The sequence below is a fragment of the Osmia bicornis genome, chromosome 3 (genome assembly GCF_907164935.1).
Source record: "Osmia bicornis bicornis chromosome 3, iOsmBic2.1, whole genome shotgun sequence".
NCBI classification, from domain to species: domain Eukaryota; kingdom Metazoa; phylum Arthropoda; class Insecta; order Hymenoptera; family Megachilidae; genus Osmia; species Osmia bicornis.
Window position 1 is genome coordinate 9,377,718 of NC_060218.1, and position 17,322 is coordinate 9,395,039.

General features: G+C 34.6%; 2 protein-coding genes across 5 annotated transcripts; both read left to right on the forward strand.

The window, feature by feature from the left end:
- The first annotated feature begins 982 nt into the window (after positions 1-982).
- On the forward strand, positions 983-4,232 carry LOC114872498. 3 transcript variants are annotated; one of them, XM_046285212.1, is made up of 9 exons: positions 983-1,149; positions 1,294-1,413; positions 1,485-1,599; positions 1,690-1,945; positions 2,382-2,495; positions 2,570-2,660; positions 2,731-2,876; positions 2,947-3,079; positions 4,030-4,232. In XM_046285212.1, exons 1-9 carry the CDS (start codon positions 1,009-1,011, stop codon positions 4,084-4,086), a joined length of 1,173 nt encoding a protein of 390 aa, XP_046141168.1. In that variant the 5' UTR covers positions 983-1,008; the 3' UTR covers positions 4,087-4,232. The 3 variants fall into 3 exon arrangements, with proteins under 3 accessions (XP_046141168.1, XP_046141170.1, XP_046141169.1); XM_046285214.1 differs by having other exon boundaries at positions 984-1,063; XM_046285213.1 differs by lacking the exon at positions 983-1,149 and adding an exon at positions 1,170-1,219.
- An 8,336-nt stretch (positions 4,233-12,568) lies between these two features.
- Positions 12,569-15,594, forward strand: LOC123987692. Of its 2 annotated transcripts, none has more exons than XM_046285216.1 (8): positions 12,569-12,605; positions 12,684-12,989; positions 13,080-13,335; positions 13,775-13,888; positions 13,963-14,053; positions 14,123-14,268; positions 14,339-14,471; positions 15,190-15,594. In XM_046285216.1, the coding sequence occupies exons 1-8, from the start codon at positions 12,590-12,592 to the stop codon at positions 15,244-15,246; spliced, it is 1,119 nt and encodes a 372-aa protein (XP_046141172.1). In that variant the 5' UTR covers positions 12,569-12,589; the 3' UTR covers positions 15,247-15,594. The 2 variants fall into 2 exon arrangements, with proteins under 2 accessions (XP_046141172.1, XP_046141173.1); XM_046285217.1 differs by having other exon boundaries at positions 15,467-15,594.
- Positions 15,595-17,322: the final 1,728 nt, after the last annotated feature.

Consider the following 17,322-nt stretch of genomic DNA (forward strand, 5'->3'; position numbering starts at 1 on the left):
TTCGTTCACGCCAAAACATAGGCCCCATTGTATCGTGTAATTTCCATATAAACAATTTTTCGTGTCATCAATAGTTATGAAATAAAGCGGCTGTCACACTTCAGCGCGGGCACCCTGTATATGGTTTTTCACACCTTGCTAAAACCTAAACACGCTTTTACAAAATTTTTGTCCGTCAGTCTATCTAAATGTCTGTTTAAACGAGCTAATCTCCAAAACCAGTGAACCGATTCTGACGAAACTTTCATTGGCAGATTCAGAATTTAAAGAGTAATAATTTAGAGTTGTTTTTATTTTGGAAATATTCAGAGTTGCCGCGTAAATTTAGAAAAACTGTAAAAATCAGGAGCTAATGAGGCAACTTATTTATAGTCCGTTTATACAGTTCACGCATTTACACATATATATATATTATACCCGAAGCGAGAGGCAATCAATCGCAATATTAAACAAACTTATGTTTATTTATACGCATGTGATACGAACGAAGTAGCGGGTAATCGCTAGTATTGAATAAAATTAACACGTCTGATAAACACAAATCCTGCACTCGTACCTGGTTAGCAACAATATTTCCTCAATTAGATTTCTCCAACAAAATGGAATGAACAATGATACTTGAAGGAAGTGACTTCAGCTAGCTTCCTCTTCGACCGATGAAAACAGACTGACCAGCAGTAAAGAATATTTTTTTCACAGACCTAGATGGTAAAAAGAGGTAAAGATTTTTAGAAAAACAAATATCTTACAGTCTATAATTTTCTTAATAGCTCCGCTTACATTGTCACAGAGTGAGAAGAAATCGATCGGTAAGTTCTTCCACCCTATTCAAATATTCATTAATAATCGAGCCTGTCATTCTTTTGAAAAGAAGATTTCATTCCTTTGAAAATTTTGTTCTATCCACGATATTTCAAGAAATATAAAGTAAAATTTATTCAGAGGGTAGGTGACATGGGAGGGTGCATCGGTGACTAGGGATCAGTTGCAGTTCAACCGTTGCACACGATGGATCAACTACAAGTTTATTACAAACAGACTATATTCGTGTTATCAGCAGTAGGTCTGTGGCCATATCAGAATAAATACTTCCGATTGGTTTACAATATCTTCATCACCTTCATTTATCTTTCGTTCCTTCATGCTCAGGTAAAATTGAAATATTCAGTGTGTACTCGAGAAACAAGTGACTCGTTGCGTTCTATAAGATTCCAACGAAGTTCGTAAAGCACACGATACCGCGTGAACAAATATTTCTAAATACAATAACTAAATATTCATCGTTGCTTTTAGATAACCGCTATTACGAACACAAAACATACCCTGCATTATTTGCTGAGGGGTATATTTTACATATCAGTGGTTATGGGTTCGCTACTGAAATACTGTACATATTACTTACAAGCCGACACAGTGAGTTGTACAGATTTTAATTGCATTCAATTTCAATAGACATAGTGTAAGAGGAATTTTCTAATTGTCAGATTAAACAGCTGATGGAAGAAGTGAAACACGATTGGAGAACAGAAAATGATGAAATGCTTGAAATTTTGAGAAATTTCGCCAATTCGGGAAAACATTACATCTTCTATTTCGCGTGTAAGAAATTCTTCTTGATTATATACTTCAATCGTTAATTGCAGTTATCACGATGAAACTGAGCCTGTCGATATCGTAAAAATGTTACAGTGATTTTTTTTACACCAGCCTTCATACTCATAGGATGCGAAACGTGCAATTATATTTTGGATGCAGTCGCACCGTTAAATTATACTCGTCCGTACGTTATACCGGCAGTATACTTTGTTGACGAAAGAAAGTATCGTTTTTTGATCCTAATATATCAGTCTATTGCATTCTTGGTATGTGTAGGTGTGTTTGTTGGGACAGAGTCATTGATTATTATGTGGCTGCATCATTTCAGTGCTTTATATGTACTCGTCAGGTAAATCTGACGAATCACTGTACACCGATAGTTTATTTTTTTGCACCTATTTTAAATATTTATGATATTAACACCTTGCTGACCGGTTCTTTCGAGCCAAAACCCTTTCGTGCATATTTAAATATGAAACAAAAACTTCGAAATAAAATGCAGTACACTTTATTTAATCGTAATGCGCCGGAAAGAATCTAGAGTGATATTTTAAAACTTGGCTCTCGAGCCTAAAAACTGTATAAACTAACGTAAATGTAGACACGAGTTGATCTGTGACGGTCCAAAATTAGCAACGTGTTAAAAATAGCAAAAAAAGAAGGCGATCAATTTAAGTAACTAGGCATAATAGCTATTTTTTAATTTTCAATTCACGTTAAATTAAAGAAAAAGTGAATTTTCACAGAATATATGAGATTGTATTTATAAATGTCTTAATTTACAGCTATTACATTTACCAAGGTGTCATGGAACATATCAGTCACACTTCAAACGAACATTTAGGTAACAGTAAGAGACTCTTAATAACAGCTGTAGTTATCCACAGAAGAGTAATGAAGTTAGTATTTTATTTTTAATATGGCTATAACGATTCGACATTTTCACTTCTTTTAATCATGTTTGTTAACAAAGGTATATGGACATTGTTGAAAATGTTACGTCATTATCGTACGTCTTTCTTCTTCTATTTGCTACCATTAGCCAAAGCATTAACATATTTATTGTGAGTAATTCATTTTCTTAGTTCTGTATAAAGTTCATAGGTACTTCTAAAAAAAAACGCTTCATTTCAGCTGTCGCAAACCATTTTTAAATTAGAGGCAAATATAGATACAGTGTTGTGTTTGACATTTGCATTTACCGAACTGATATATATTTTTTGCATGATCTACATAGTGCAACAATATTTAAATATTTCTGAAAACGTTAGTTTGCAGATGTAAGTTGAAACTTTTTATTGTTTATAATAGTATACATAAGCATTGGAATAATGAGATCAATGGTTACAGATACAATACCAATTGGTACGAGGCTTCTTTGTCTACGCAAAAATTCTTGTTGTTCATTATGATGAAAACATCCGAAGAGCGTCGCTTCAAATTATTCATCTTCGTTAAACCAAACCTCGAAGGTTTCGTGCAGGTACATTGTTTTCTAATATAAAAGTTTGTTTAAAAGAAACGTTGGAAATATGGAAAAATATTTGGATTAAAAATATTACACAGGGTATTCGACAACGGGTGAGAGATTTGTTAAGGGGTGATTCTATGGTTCAAAATAAGACGAAAATCAAGAATGACTAAATAACATTTGCGGTTTTGTTTTCCAGTAATTAATGATTAAAAATTCGAGTAAAAAGCGCCTAAAACCTGCAATCTGCCCAATACCGACAACTATACGTTAGGTCAGCAGGGGTGGGTACAATCATAACCAAGACTCATTGATAAGTGGAAACTTACCTCGTGCTATTCTGTTTCTCGTTAATGGAGCATTCAGTTTTCTCATCTTGGTTATGGCTGTACTCACCCTGACCTGACGTTCAGTCGTCGGTGCTAGACAAGTTGCAGATTTCAGGCGGTTTTTACTTGAATGTTTAACACGTTCGCGACGGGGTGTACCACCGGTGGTACATCCTTGTCTGTCCCATGGGACGAGATGAGCCACCGGTGGTACATACACAATGGTTTCATCAGACGGACTATACCACCGTTGTTGTATGAACTATTATCGCGTCATAGCATTTAAATAACTGATTACTGTAGTTAACAAACTTTTGAAACCCCCGTCCCATGGCGGGGACACGAGATTCAGGCCCCGTCGCGAACGTGTTAAACGTTAATGACTGGAAAACAAAGCCGCAAACGCTATTTCATGATTCTTGATTTTCGTCTTATTTCGATCCCTAGAATCACCCCTTCAAAAATCTCCCACCTGTTGTCGAACACCCTGTATAAGCAATGAAAACTATCGCATGCGTCGTTCTTCTCAGAAAAAATTTTTAATTATTAATTTCATTATTTCCACGTTTATGTAAAACAGAATTCATAATATTCTCCTTGTCACGCTGACCCCGTCTTAATGAACTTTTTCAGATATTAAAAGTGTGCTTCTCCTATTTCACGGTAATGGCTTCTATAGATCGACGATAGAAATTGTATTGATATAACATTATAGAAACATGTAATAGAAAATTAATTACTTAAGTAATTAACAGTATTTAACATAGAATGCACAGAAACGAATGAAGCTTCACAGTGTAGTGCTTTCGTAATTGAGGATTATTAAATTAATCACGACCTGGATGGAACGATTATTGTGGCGCCGTGTCATTTCTTTACCTAAATTATTATTAGTTTTTATGCGGAAAACCAAGCAGGAACACGTGCTTGAACCAGATGGTAAACTTGTTACATTCTTAAACAGTTTTTTATCTATTCTACCAAATATTAATGCTAGATAGTATTAGTATAAAGAGGAATTTAAAATCAGAGATCGGTAATCAAAGTGTTAATATTATATATTACGTTTATTCGACAACAAATGTTCATCCACTATGCACTCTCAGTCCTTAGAAATCATAGAATTTGTTTCACAAACGCGTGTACTTGCTCAGTTATCCGCAATGAAATAATGACAAATAAAATCACAACTCACGCGACGAGTATCCACTTGTGTCAAACTCCCGTATCGTATCACCGTTTCCGATCCTTTTGAAGAGGCAGGCGCTGCATCGCTGCATGTCGCAGCGTGCTACGGCTCGGTCAATATTTCTTCGTTTCTCGAAAGAAACGATTTGGCAATAGGATTGGGCCACTACAGTCATTTCGCGCACCTCCGGAGCGTATTGTAGCGAGCGGAACGTTGTTCGAGGAGGATTCATCGCGCAGGCTGACAGGAATAGAGTACAACTTGTTGCGCGGGATGGAACGACACTGAGCGAGCAAAATACAGGAACGAAGGGGAAACAAGTCGAGGCATAAAACATGCAGTCACGGAAGGGAAGTTGAACGACAAAATGTTTCCATAACGGTGGGAAAGACCATCTGTTTTACACCTAAGATACTCGAACTTCAATGCACCCCTTTTACAAGTGAAACCCACACACGGAGGGTTGCGTGTTTTCCTCCACCGTGTAATTTCCACGGTTTTGTCACCGACAGGGAAACAATGTAACTTTCTGTATCGATCAATGTCAATCTTAAGTGCAAGCTATGCATTATGGTTCGCCGTATTGCATTAAGCCTGATTAATGTTTCAAAAGATCCACATAAGATAATGATAGTAGAGCTAATGCATCGTGCGTCGGGGTGGAGAGCAGCAAGCTTCTTGATCGTCCAACTTCGCAGATGCGTTTCGACGTTCATAGAGCAATTAATCGTTCGAGGCAACGTTATTATAGAATTAGCAGAATTTTATTATCGGTGCTCGGTCTGTGGCCGTATGATAATAATAGATCGGTCAAGACTGTGAAAAGATTATCTATCATGGTATTTCTCGTTGCCACTGTGGTGTTCCAGGTATGACAATTTTATTTTTGGAGAATCGTCCTTGGGAATTAAAAAATTGAAAATCCACTGAAAACCTAAAGTAAGCTATACTATGCTATGCTAAGTTTTACAAATTTTGTTTGAATACATTTATATGAAACCATTTTCACTGAAAGCTAAGACGACGTCAACGATTTGACTAAAAATCGTCAACGATTTTTTGGAAACATCTTAAATTGGGGATGAATGCAGTGGGGTTTTAAAATTATCATACCCAATAGTATAGCATACAAAAATTTTGCTTCGGTGGATACTGTAAAAATTTTATAGCTTAACATCGCATGGCATAGCTTAACTTATCTTTTGTTATATTACTTAGAAATTATTCCATGTCGTGAAATTATTCCAAAATAAAAAGAACTAACCTAAGATATTCGGTTTATAGAATTCCAGGGTACAGTATGTCACTTACACCCCTGCATCCCTGCATCCCTTACATTCCTGTACGTCATTGATTGAGATGGATAAATAGCATAAGATTCCAAATTTGGTTTGAAAATCTGATTCGATCAACCTTTTTTAAGGAGGTTTTTTTTTCTTACTGATTGGTTTCAGTTAGCAGCGTACTTTCGGTCTCCAGAATGTGACGAGAACCCTTTGATAAACACTACATGTTACATTCTTCTTGTTTGCATATGTGCTGTGAAATATTGTACCTTTTGGGTCAACGAAGAAGGTGTAAGTTTTATAAAAATTTAGAACAGCTTAACTTTTATCGCTTAATTTGATTCAACATTTTTTGTGATTTTAGATAAAGGAACTAATTGACGCGATTGGAGATAATTTGCTATTCTTGAATAGCAAAGATGAAGAAGAAATGGTCGCAAAATGCATGAAAAGTGGAATACTTTTAACCCATATTTTTGCATGTAAGAAAAGGTTTCCTGTTTGTTGGTTTTATGACCTATATCGTTGAATATATTACATCTATCTTTTTCAGTTGCGATTTCTATGTTATGTTGTATATTTGTCTATTTACTATTGAAAAAACCGTCAGATTTCGATTTCTGTCAATCTACCGCAAACTTGTACATAACGATAGACTATTTTTCCGAGGATCAAAAATTTGTTCACGTCGTTACTTTGCATGCCACTGTTCTTTATGCTTGGATTGGAATAGCTTTTATTGGAACTGAATCACTAATTATGTTGCTTTTTCATCAGAGTGTTGGTTTATTCGAAGTAAATTTCATTGAAATATGAAGCATTTATAGTCACGGAGAAAGCGCTGTTTCATTTTCATATTTCTTGGTGCTTCTTGTGGGAGTAGCCATTACAATTCTGAGTCTTTTACGTGTGAGTACAGCAGCAATGAAAAATGGTATTCTCATAGAAATGATATTACTATATAACCGTTTCTTAACAGTAAACGTATAGCTATCTCAGCTTAAAATCGAACTGAGTACATTGAAGATACTAGTAATGGAAATATATCTGATTTTCATATGTTTTGCCTATATATTCTTGATCAATCATTTATGTCAGACAGTTCAAAACAGCAGTACAAAACTTCTCTTGGATGTGTGAGTGATAAATAATGTTTTTTTATTTTCCAAAAATAATATCCTATTTTATTAAAATTTCTGTTGTATCGTCTGCATATTAATATCGTGTAGATTTCAATGAAATATTGTTATATTCTCTATAGATACGATAATTTATGGTATTTAGCTCCTGTATCCTCGCAGAAATTACTATTATTCATGATGCAGAACAGCAGGAAGAACATTATAGGCCCGGCTGGAGGGATTTTTTTACCAGGTCACGAAGGGTGTATAAAGGTAACAAAATATCACTCATCGCACAAAATTTTCTTTTTCATTCCAATTATTAACAATCTTTCATTCACAGCTTATTAAAATGAGTTTCTCTTATTTCATGGTCATTCGTTCCGTACAATCGTAATTACCAAAAAAACGTATTGACGGATACAAGTGGCAAGTAGTGCGAATAAATAGATGATTTTATTACACATCATAGAGGTACCTTCTTCGATCAAGGATCATTAAATTTGAATAGTCGGTTCAGTAAGTCACGCCGAGTTTAGTTGTATTCTTAATTCCGGTTAAAATTAAAATACTTTGATGACGCCGGCAGTAATCCCTTTTGTATGTATTATCGTTAAAAATTCGAATAAAAAACGCCTGAAATCTGCAACCTGCCCAGCACCGACAACTAAGCGTCAGGTCAGCAGGGGTAGGTACAGTCATAACGAAGAAGAGAAAACCGAATGTTGCATTACCGAGAAACAGTACAGGGTGATCCTCTCGCTAGGGGACACAAAGGAACACTGGCGACAATGGACCCCTTGACCGCACCATAAAGAGGTCCGTATTGTCACGTACCATCGGGGACCTACCCGGGCCGAGACAACTCTGTGTGTCTTTATGGTGCGGTCAAGGGATTCATTGTCGCCAGTTCCTTTGTGTCCCCTAGCGAGAGGATCACCCTGTATAGCAGGAGGTAATTTTCCACTATTCAATGAGTCTTGGTTATGACTGTACCCACCCCTGCTGACCTGACGTTCAGTTGTCGGCGTTGGGCAGATTGCAGGTTTTAGGCGCTTTTTACTAGAATTTTTAAGCGTTAATTACTGGAAAACAAAACCTCAAATGCTATTTGGCCATTCTTGATTTTCGCCTTATTTTGATCCTTAGAATCACCCCTTAAAAAATGTCCCACCTGTTATCGAACACCCTGTATATTCCGTTGATTTTCATGGAAAAAATGTGTAAAATTTAAAAAAATAAAATGAGCAACTTAAAATAAACTTTTACAATGTATAATGTACATAATATTAATATATGATTGTTTCCTTTTTGTTTCAGGTAAGTACCTTCATAAATTGCTAATTGAAGGGTATGAAAATCTAATTACAGGTTTCGTATGCATGTACATTTCTCTTGTTTTCTGTCTAATACAATATTAGAACATCAACGATTATTTTACATGGTTTGGAAAAAACTTGACAGACAGTATCTTATTAGCACAATGTGGAAAAATACTGGAATATGCTTTAAATTGTTAATGTAAATTAAAATGATTATTGAAGAAGAATCTTAATTATTCCTCTCACTCAAAACGCTAATTAAGTGTTGTTTTATAAAGAGTGCACTCATTACATGATTTGTATAAAGAGATAAAATAAATTCTTCAAAATATGCAAACTTAAGATGACATATTAAGTCACCTGGAAAGAGAAAATATGTTATACAAACATAAATTTGCAGAAATATGTATAATCTAATTATCATAATCCGCTAATATTCTCACGTCCACGATTTCTCTTATTAGGCATAAACGTCCCAGTCTCACATAATAATATGAAAAATAACAGTTCTTACTTGTAACAGTACCAGAAAAGAACAGTTTCCTATGTTTTCGCGTTGAATCATTTCACAGTGAAAGGTTTGATCGTCACATTCTTGAAAATGATGTTCTTCCTTCGAATGTTCTTCGCTAACTGAACTCCCGTTCCACAGTCCAACCGTGCGTTCTTTTTCCAAGAAAAAGAAACACTGAAAAATAGAAGAAATAAATAATATCTGAGGGAAGAAAACTGTGAAATTGTGCTGAAGCATAATTTATTCATCCCTTGGGAAAATGTGTAGAGAGACAAAATATAAAACCCTTCTGGCTTTTCTCTCGGTAGATTTATCTAATAGACCTTAAATTATATCGATCATACTGAAATTACAGTCTACGTCGATCATTCTATCACGCAACATCCCCCGTTTCGTACCTTTGCTAGAACAATGCTAAATTGTCTGTGAAAAGGAGGGGGAAAGAATCAGTAGTATAGAAGGTTGCTGGTCAAACGCTCTGTGACTGTCGATCGAGATGGACGAACTTATAAACCGTTATTATAAGCTTGGTAATAGTTACTTCGTGGTGCTTGGCCTGTCGCCTTACAATATTTCGAAATTCACCAAAATACAAAACTTTGTGTATGTGTTGGTCATTTTTTCCAGTTTATTAGTCCAGGTATCGTATATTAGAGGATTCTTCTTTTTTTTTCACAACAATTATTTTCTTTCGAATTGTGTCGTTTTTCAGATATTTCCGCTTATAACGATAGATTTCTCTTTGATACTCCTTTTCAAAAGTTTTCCGTGCATGTTTATTATAACAGCTGTTCTTGTGTTGTATATTGTATTTATGATCAAAAAGGAAGATGTAAGTTGCCAATGAGTTTTTCACACCTGTCGTCAAAGTGTTCGGTACTTTGTCATTTTCACTGTGATTTCTCTCGAGTTTGTTGCGTGCGTAGGTTAAAAATATTATGGAGAAAGTGAAATACGATTGGGACACCGTAAAAACGATCGATGAACTGAACTTACTGAAAGAATATGCGAAGAAAGGAAAATTCTACATCAATACGTTCAGTCGTAAGATAATAACAATTGTTCAGTGCGTTAGTATACAATGAAATTAAACAATTGTAACGATTTGCAGTTGTTACATACTCTTGTTTAGCCGTCACATGGCTGACTCCGTTTACCAACGAACTGCTCGATTTAGTGAAACCCTTGAACGAATCACGTTCTCGTAAATTTCCAATACTCGTGGAATTATTTATTGATCAAGAAAAATTTCACTACCCTATTTCTTTCATATTTAATTTGCTGCTTTTAATGGGTTGCATATGTATCATCGCGACTCAATACGTCACCACCATGTGGTATCAACATGTTTTGAGCCTCTTTGAAATTATTAGGTAAACGTAAGATTTTTATTTCGTGAAATTTTATAAATATTATAGAAATTAATGGAAAGTTAATCCTTCGTGTGCAAACTAGATCGTTTATGTCCGAAGGGAATTCTAATTTTTTTCGGATTTCCTTCTGAATATTTGTTTTTCCCAATTAATCCGTTTAATATTTCACTCGGGGGAAGATTATTTATTAAAGCAGAGCCCTCAATAAGTATCCCAGAATTTTTGCAGATTTTTTGGAAACCAAGTTCAACAAAAAACTTAATAATTAACATAAACGTCCCAGATTGCAAATATGACACTGAATTGCACCACAATTTATTATTCATCCTCTAGAATTTTATAAACGTGCAGGTGCCGTACTAACGAAGCGTTTACCTACGTTTCATTATCCATTCATGTCTCTGAAAGAACTTCTAAAATGATGAACATTTTAACGAGTACAACAGTGATACACGAAAGGGCGATAAAGTGAGAATTTGTTGATAATAACGATCTTTGTGTTTTGTTACAGTTTTAACGAAATTAATACCAAATTTTTCTTTTGGCATTCAAAGATTTCTAGATTATATCCTAAGCAAATTTAGGGTATTGTACTTTATTCTCGTTGGAATCAGTGTGGTAGTGCTGAGTATATGTTTCTTTTTCGTAAGTGAACCAATGAAAGACATCGTGTGGAGTGTCACGAATGTTAATTATATAAAACATGATTGTTTATTTTCAGATTTTCCAAGCATTTATGTGTCGTACTTACGATAATGAACATTTGTTCATAACATCGGCTCTTTGCTTAATACTCTACATGTTTTACTGGAATTATTTGATCCAACAGGTGATAGATAGTTATAATAACGTTTTTATTCAGCTGTAAGTGAATGTTATTTATCATGATATTTAAAATAATAAATTTTTCTAAAAAGTGTTATTCAAAGTTATGGTCTTTTAGGTATACTGTAGATTGGTATAATGCACCTTTATGCGTACAAAAATTAATCTTGACGATGATGATAAGGTACACAGCGCCCATTTCTATTAATTTGTTCGGCATTTATTCTCCATCAATGAAAGGTTTCTTTTTGGTATTCAATTTGCTTATGAACAATAATGCACATAGAGAGATCGAAAAAAAAGGGTATTGAATTTATTTATGCGTTTCAGTTATTCAAGGCAACGTGGTCGTACTTTATGGTACTCAGTTCAACCCAAACGAGAAATTAATTAACGGAAGATATGTATTACGAACAATATATCTATACATATAAATAAAATTGTAGTGTCTGTCTGTGATTTCGAAATAATGGTTTTTGTTGCACATATATGGTTTTTCGCCCCTTGCTAAAACCCAAACACACTTTTACAAAATTTTTGTCCGTCAGTCTATCTAAATGTCTGTTTTAACCAGCTAATCTCCAAAACCAGTGAACCAATTTTGACGAAACTTTCATTGGCAGATTCAGAATTTATAGAGCAATAATTTAGAGTTCTTTTTATTTTGGAAATATTCAGAGTTGTCGCGTAAATTTAGAAAAACTGTAAAAATCAGGAGCTAATGAGGAAACTTATTCATAGTCCGCTTATACAGTTCACGCATTTACACATATATACTCGAAGAGAGAGGCAATCAATCCAAATATTAAAGAAACTTATGTTGATTTATACGCATGTAATGCGAACGAAGTCGCGGGTAATCCTTAGTATTGAATAAAATAAACACGTTTGATAAACACAAATCCTGCACTCGTACCTGGTTAGCAACAATATTTCCTCAATCAGATTTCTCCAACAAAATAGAATGAACAATGATACTTAGAGGAAGTGACTTCAGCTAGCTTCCTCTTCGACCGATGAAAACAGACTGACCAGCAGGAAAGAATATTTTTTTCCCAGACCTAGATGGTAAAAAGAGGTAAAGATTTTTAGAAAAACAAATATCTTACAGTCTATAATTTTCTTAATAGCTCCGCTTACATTGTCACAGAGTGAGAAGAAATCGATCGGTAAGTTCTTCCACCCTATTCAAATATTCATAAATAATCGAGCCTGTCATTCTTTTGAAAAGAAGATTTCATTCCTTTGAAAATTTTGTTCTATCCACGATATTTCAAGAAAAATAAAGTAAAATTTATTCAGAGGGTAGGTGACATGGGAGGGTGCATCGGTGACTAGGGATCAGTTGCAGTTCAACCGTTGCACACGATGGATCAACTACAAGTTTATTACAAACAGACTATATTCGTGTTATCAGCAGTAGGTCTGTGGCCATATCAGAATAAATACTTCCGCTTGGTTTGCAATATCTTCATCACCTTCATTTATCTTTCGTTCCTTCATGCTCAGGTAAAATTGAAATATTCAGTGTGTACTCGAGAAACAAGTGACTCGTTGCGTGCCATGAGATTCAAGCGTAGTTCGTAAAGCACACGATACCACGTGATCTAATATTTATTCCTAAATACAATAACTAAATATTCATCGTTGCTTTTAGATAACCGCTATTACGAATACAAATCATACCCTGCATTATTTGCTGAGGGGTATATTTTACATATCAGTGTTTATGAGTTCGCTACTGAAATACGGTACATATTACTTTCAAGCCGACACAGTGAGTTGTACAGATTTCAATTGCATTCAATTTCAATAGACATAGCGTATGAGGAATTTTTTAATTGTGAGATTAAACATCTGATGGAAGAAGTGAAACGCGATTGGAGAACAGAAAATGATGAAATGCTTGAAATTCTGAGAAATTTCGCCAATTCGGGAAGACATTACTGCTTCTATTTCGCGTGTAAGAAATTCTTCTTGATTATGTACTTCAATCGTTAATTGCAGTTATCACGATGAAACTGAGGGTGTCGATATCGTAAAAATGTTACAGTGATTTTTTTTACACCAGCCTTCATACTCATAGGATGCGAGACGTGCAATTATATTTTGGATGCAGTCGCACCGTTAAATTATACTCGTCCATACGTTGTACCGGCAGTATACTTCGTTGACGAAAGGAAGTATCGTTTTTTGATCCTAATATATCAGTCTTTTACATTCTTGGTATGTGCAGCTGTGTTTGTTGGGACAGAGTCATTGGTTATTATGTGGCTGCATCATTTTAATGCTTTATATGTACTCGTCAGGTAAATCTGACGAATCACTGTACACCGATAGTTTAATTTTTTGCACCTATTTTAAATATTTATGATATTAACACCTTGCTGACCGGCTCTTTCGAGCCAAGACCCTTTGGTACATATTTAAATATGAAATAAAACCTTCGAAATAAAATGCAGTACACTTTATTTAATCGTAATGCGTCGAAAAGAATCTAGAGTGATGTTTTAAAACTTGGCTCTCGAGCCAAAAACTGTGTAAACTAACGTAAATGTAGACACGGGTTGATCTGTGACGGTCCAAAATTAGCAACGTATTAAAAATAGCAAAAAAATAAGGCGATCAATTTAAGTAACTAGACGTAATAGCTATTTTTTAATTTTCAATTCACGTTGAATTAAAGAAAAAATGAATTTTCACAGAATACATATATCAATTTCTATTTGTAAATATCTTAATTTACAGCAATTACATTTACCAAGGTGTCATGGAACATATCGGTCACACTTCAAACGAACATTTAGGTAACAGTAAGAGACTCTTAATAAGAGCTGTAGTTATCCACAGAAGAGTAATGAAGTTAGTATATTATTTTTACTACGGTTATAACGATTCGTCATTTTCACTTCTTTTAATCATGTTTGTTCACAAAGGTATATGGACATTTGGGAAAATATTACGTCATTATCGTACGTCTTTCTTCTTCTATTTGCTACCATTAGCCAAAGCATTAACATATTTATTGTGAGTAATTCATTTTCTTAGTTCTGTAGAAAATTCATAGGTACTTCTCAAAAAAACGCTTCATTTCAGCTGTCTCAAATTATTTTTAAATTAGAGGCATATAAAGATACAGTGTCGTGTTTGGCATTTGCATTTTGCGAACTGATATATATTTTTTACATGATGTACATAGTGCAACAACATTTAAATATTTCTGATAACGTTATTTTGCAGTTGTAAGTTGAAACTTTTTATTGTTTATAATTGTATACATAAGCATTGGAATAATGAGATCAATGGTTACAGATACAATACCAATTGGTACGAGGCTTCTTTGTCTACGCAAAAATTCTTGTTGTTCATTATGATGAAAACATCCGAAGAGCGTCGCTTCAAATTATTCATCTTCGTTAAACCAAACCTCGAAGGTTTCGTGCAGGTACATTGTTTTCTAATATTAAAGTTTGTTTAAAAGAAACGTTGGAAATATGGAAAAATATTTGGATTAAAAATATTACACAGGGTATTCGACAACGGATGAGAGATTTGTTAAGGGGTGATTCTATGGTTCAAAATAAGACGAAAATCAAGAATGACTAAATAACATTTGCGGTTTTGTTTTCCAATAATTAACGATTAAAAATTCGAGTAAAAAGCGCCTAAAACCTGCAATCTGCCCAACACCGACAACTATACGTTAGGTCAGCAGGGGTGGGTACAATCATAACCAAGACTCATTGATAAGTGGAAACTTACCTCGTGGTATTCTGTTTCTCGTTACTGGAACATTCAGTTTTCTCATCTTGGTTATGACTGTACCCACCCCTGCTGACCTGACGTTGAGTCGTCGGTGCTAGACAAGTCGCAGATTTCAGGCGTTTTTTACTCGAATTTTTAAACGTTAATGACTGGAAAACAAAGCCGCAAACGCTATTACATCATTCTTAATTTTCGTCTTATTTCAATCCCTAGAATCACCCCTTAAAAAATCTCCCACCTGTTGTCGAACACCCTGTATAAGCGATGAAAACTTTTACATGCGTCGTTTTTCTTAGAAACATTTCTAATTATTAATTTCATTATTTCCACGTTTATGTTTAACAGAATTTATAATATTCTCCTTGTCACGAAGCAGTCGTCTTAACGATCTTTTTCAGATATTAAAAGCGTGCATCTCCTATTTCATGGTACTGGCTTCTGTAGAAGGACGATAGAAATAGTATTGATGTAATATTATAGAAACATGTAATAGAAAATTAATTACTTAAGTACTTAACAGTATTTAACATAGAATGCACAGAAACAAACCAGACTTCACAGTGTAGTGCCTTCGTAATACTGGATGGAACGAATATTGAATTAATTCAGCGATTGTAAAAATGTAATCTTTGACTTGTATTTACTTTGATGTTAAACCGAGCTTTAATGTTACAGGAATGATATAATGAAGTTATACCTAACTAGAGAAAAGTTTGAATATCCAAAGATTGTATTGAAAGCGGAAAATATAAGCTGTAAACTAAAAGCAGCTGTTAGTAACACTCGAAGTTAATAAAATTTGCATTACACGTTGCACTTTCATCATTCTGCCGCTATCACGAGCAGGGTTTATAGACGCTGATTAAGAAAACTACCTCCGTTTTCTCACCCAGAGAACTGTAATCAACTTGTTCGAAATTATCTTCATTCTGTGGTGTACTGTGCACTAGGGATGTTCGATTCCGATTCGATTCTTTCGGTAAAAAAATCGACCTTTTGAATGGATTCTTTCATGTAAGAATCGAAGATCGATTTTTTGGCCTCTAGGGAATTAATTCTCACTTTTTATATCGACTTTTTGGTTTCCAATTTTTCTGATCCATAAAAACACATTCACTCCTAAAAAAGGTATGACAATAGTGATTAAAACATAAACGATGTGGAGCTCCTGCTTTTGGTGTAAGAGCACGAAATATAAAAAAATAAAAAATTGATTCTTTAAAATAATCGATGCCGCACAGAAGAATCGTGAGATAGTCTGTTTACAAAAGTGAAAATAAAAAATGATACGAAAAAAGTCCATTTTTTTCAAACCGATTTTTTTTAGACCGATTCTTGCAGAATCGACTCTTTATTTTCGATTTTTTAAAGGAATCAATTCTCTCATTCCGATTCAGAATCGATTCTTTCCGGTGAATCGAACATCGCTACTGTGCACTTATATTTTTACACGATATAGATCAGAAATGAAAATATGCATCAGAAATTTGATTCGTCCTTCCAACTCCGCTAGCGAAGCAAAGAATATTATGTCCAATGAATGTAATTTATGCTTCACGCACCCTTTGCACGTGACATAATTGCAGGTACACGGATCAGGAACAACCCTCTTCGTATGAACACCAGAGTAAACGCTGTTTAAATTACACCTCCTGCCAATCATTTTAAGCCACCCTCCGTGTAAACTTAATATCAGGTAATTCAAAGGTAAAAAGTGAAAATAAACAATGGAACGAGGATATACTTTCGAGGGTGAACATTCTATGGAATTGACCAGGCCTGTCCAACTCAAATGGTTTCACGGCCCACTTTGACGATGCATAACGTTACAGCGGGCCGTACTTTAAGTAAACGTGCTTTTAAAAAATGTAATAAAACGGATCCGAGCGTGTGCGTAGTGATTTTTTGGTGTTCGCGCATCAACGAATAACGAACTGTTATTGGTTCCGAGAACTCCTAATTCGCTGTTCACGGAGACAAAAGAATTCGTTCGTTCAAAACTGCATTCAAATGACAGATGAACGTTACCGATGGTTGCCTAATAAAACAGATTCTTTCAGTAACATTTGACGTTCATGGATATCAAATATAGAACTGGAGTTCGTAGTCGTACTTGCGCATTATGACAGTGACACATGAAAATTTTCATTTATTTAATGTTTGTTGTATACATACGAGAAATAAAAGTTTCAATAGAAACGTAAAATCGCCCGGCGGGCCGCGCGTTTGCCAGGCCTGAAATTGACTACTGATTTTGATCAATAATGGACATCGAGAGGGGTGAATACCGTGGATTTAATTAGAATTCTCTGAAACAACTCAATTAAAAATCGTATCAGGGATTCACGTGATTGATATACATAAGGAAAATTTATCAGCGCTATCGATAAATTATATTATTCAGGTAAATATCACATAGTTTAATTTCTTCGTAGATAATTTAAAAACAAAAATTAGCACAATTTTTATTTTGCAATATTTCAACTTTCAATAAATTGTAATGTAATTTAATCAGACGTTTCTAATATTAT

Excerpts from the sequence above, each read along its gene's own strand:
- LOC123987692 (XM_046285216.1), top strand. Across the intron at positions 13,889-13,962 it reads ATCCACAGAAGAGTAATGAA|GTATATGGACATTTGGGAAA; the intron begins GTTAGTATATTA and ends TTGTTCACAAAG. Across the intron at positions 14,054-14,122 it reads AAAGCATTAACATATTTATT|CTGTCTCAAATTATTTTTAA; the intron begins GTGAGTAATTCA and ends GCTTCATTTCAG.
- LOC114872498 (XM_046285212.1), top strand. The coding sequence starts at position 1,009 with ATGGATCAACTACAAGTTTATTACAAACAGACTATATTCGTGTTATCA. Across the intron at positions 1,414-1,484 it reads ATTACTTACAAGCCGACACA|ATTAAACAGCTGATGGAAGA; the intron begins GTGAGTTGTACA and ends TCTAATTGTCAG. Across the intron at positions 2,877-2,946 it reads GAAAACGTTAGTTTGCAGAT|ATACAATACCAATTGGTACG; the intron begins GTAAGTTGAAAC and ends CAATGGTTACAG.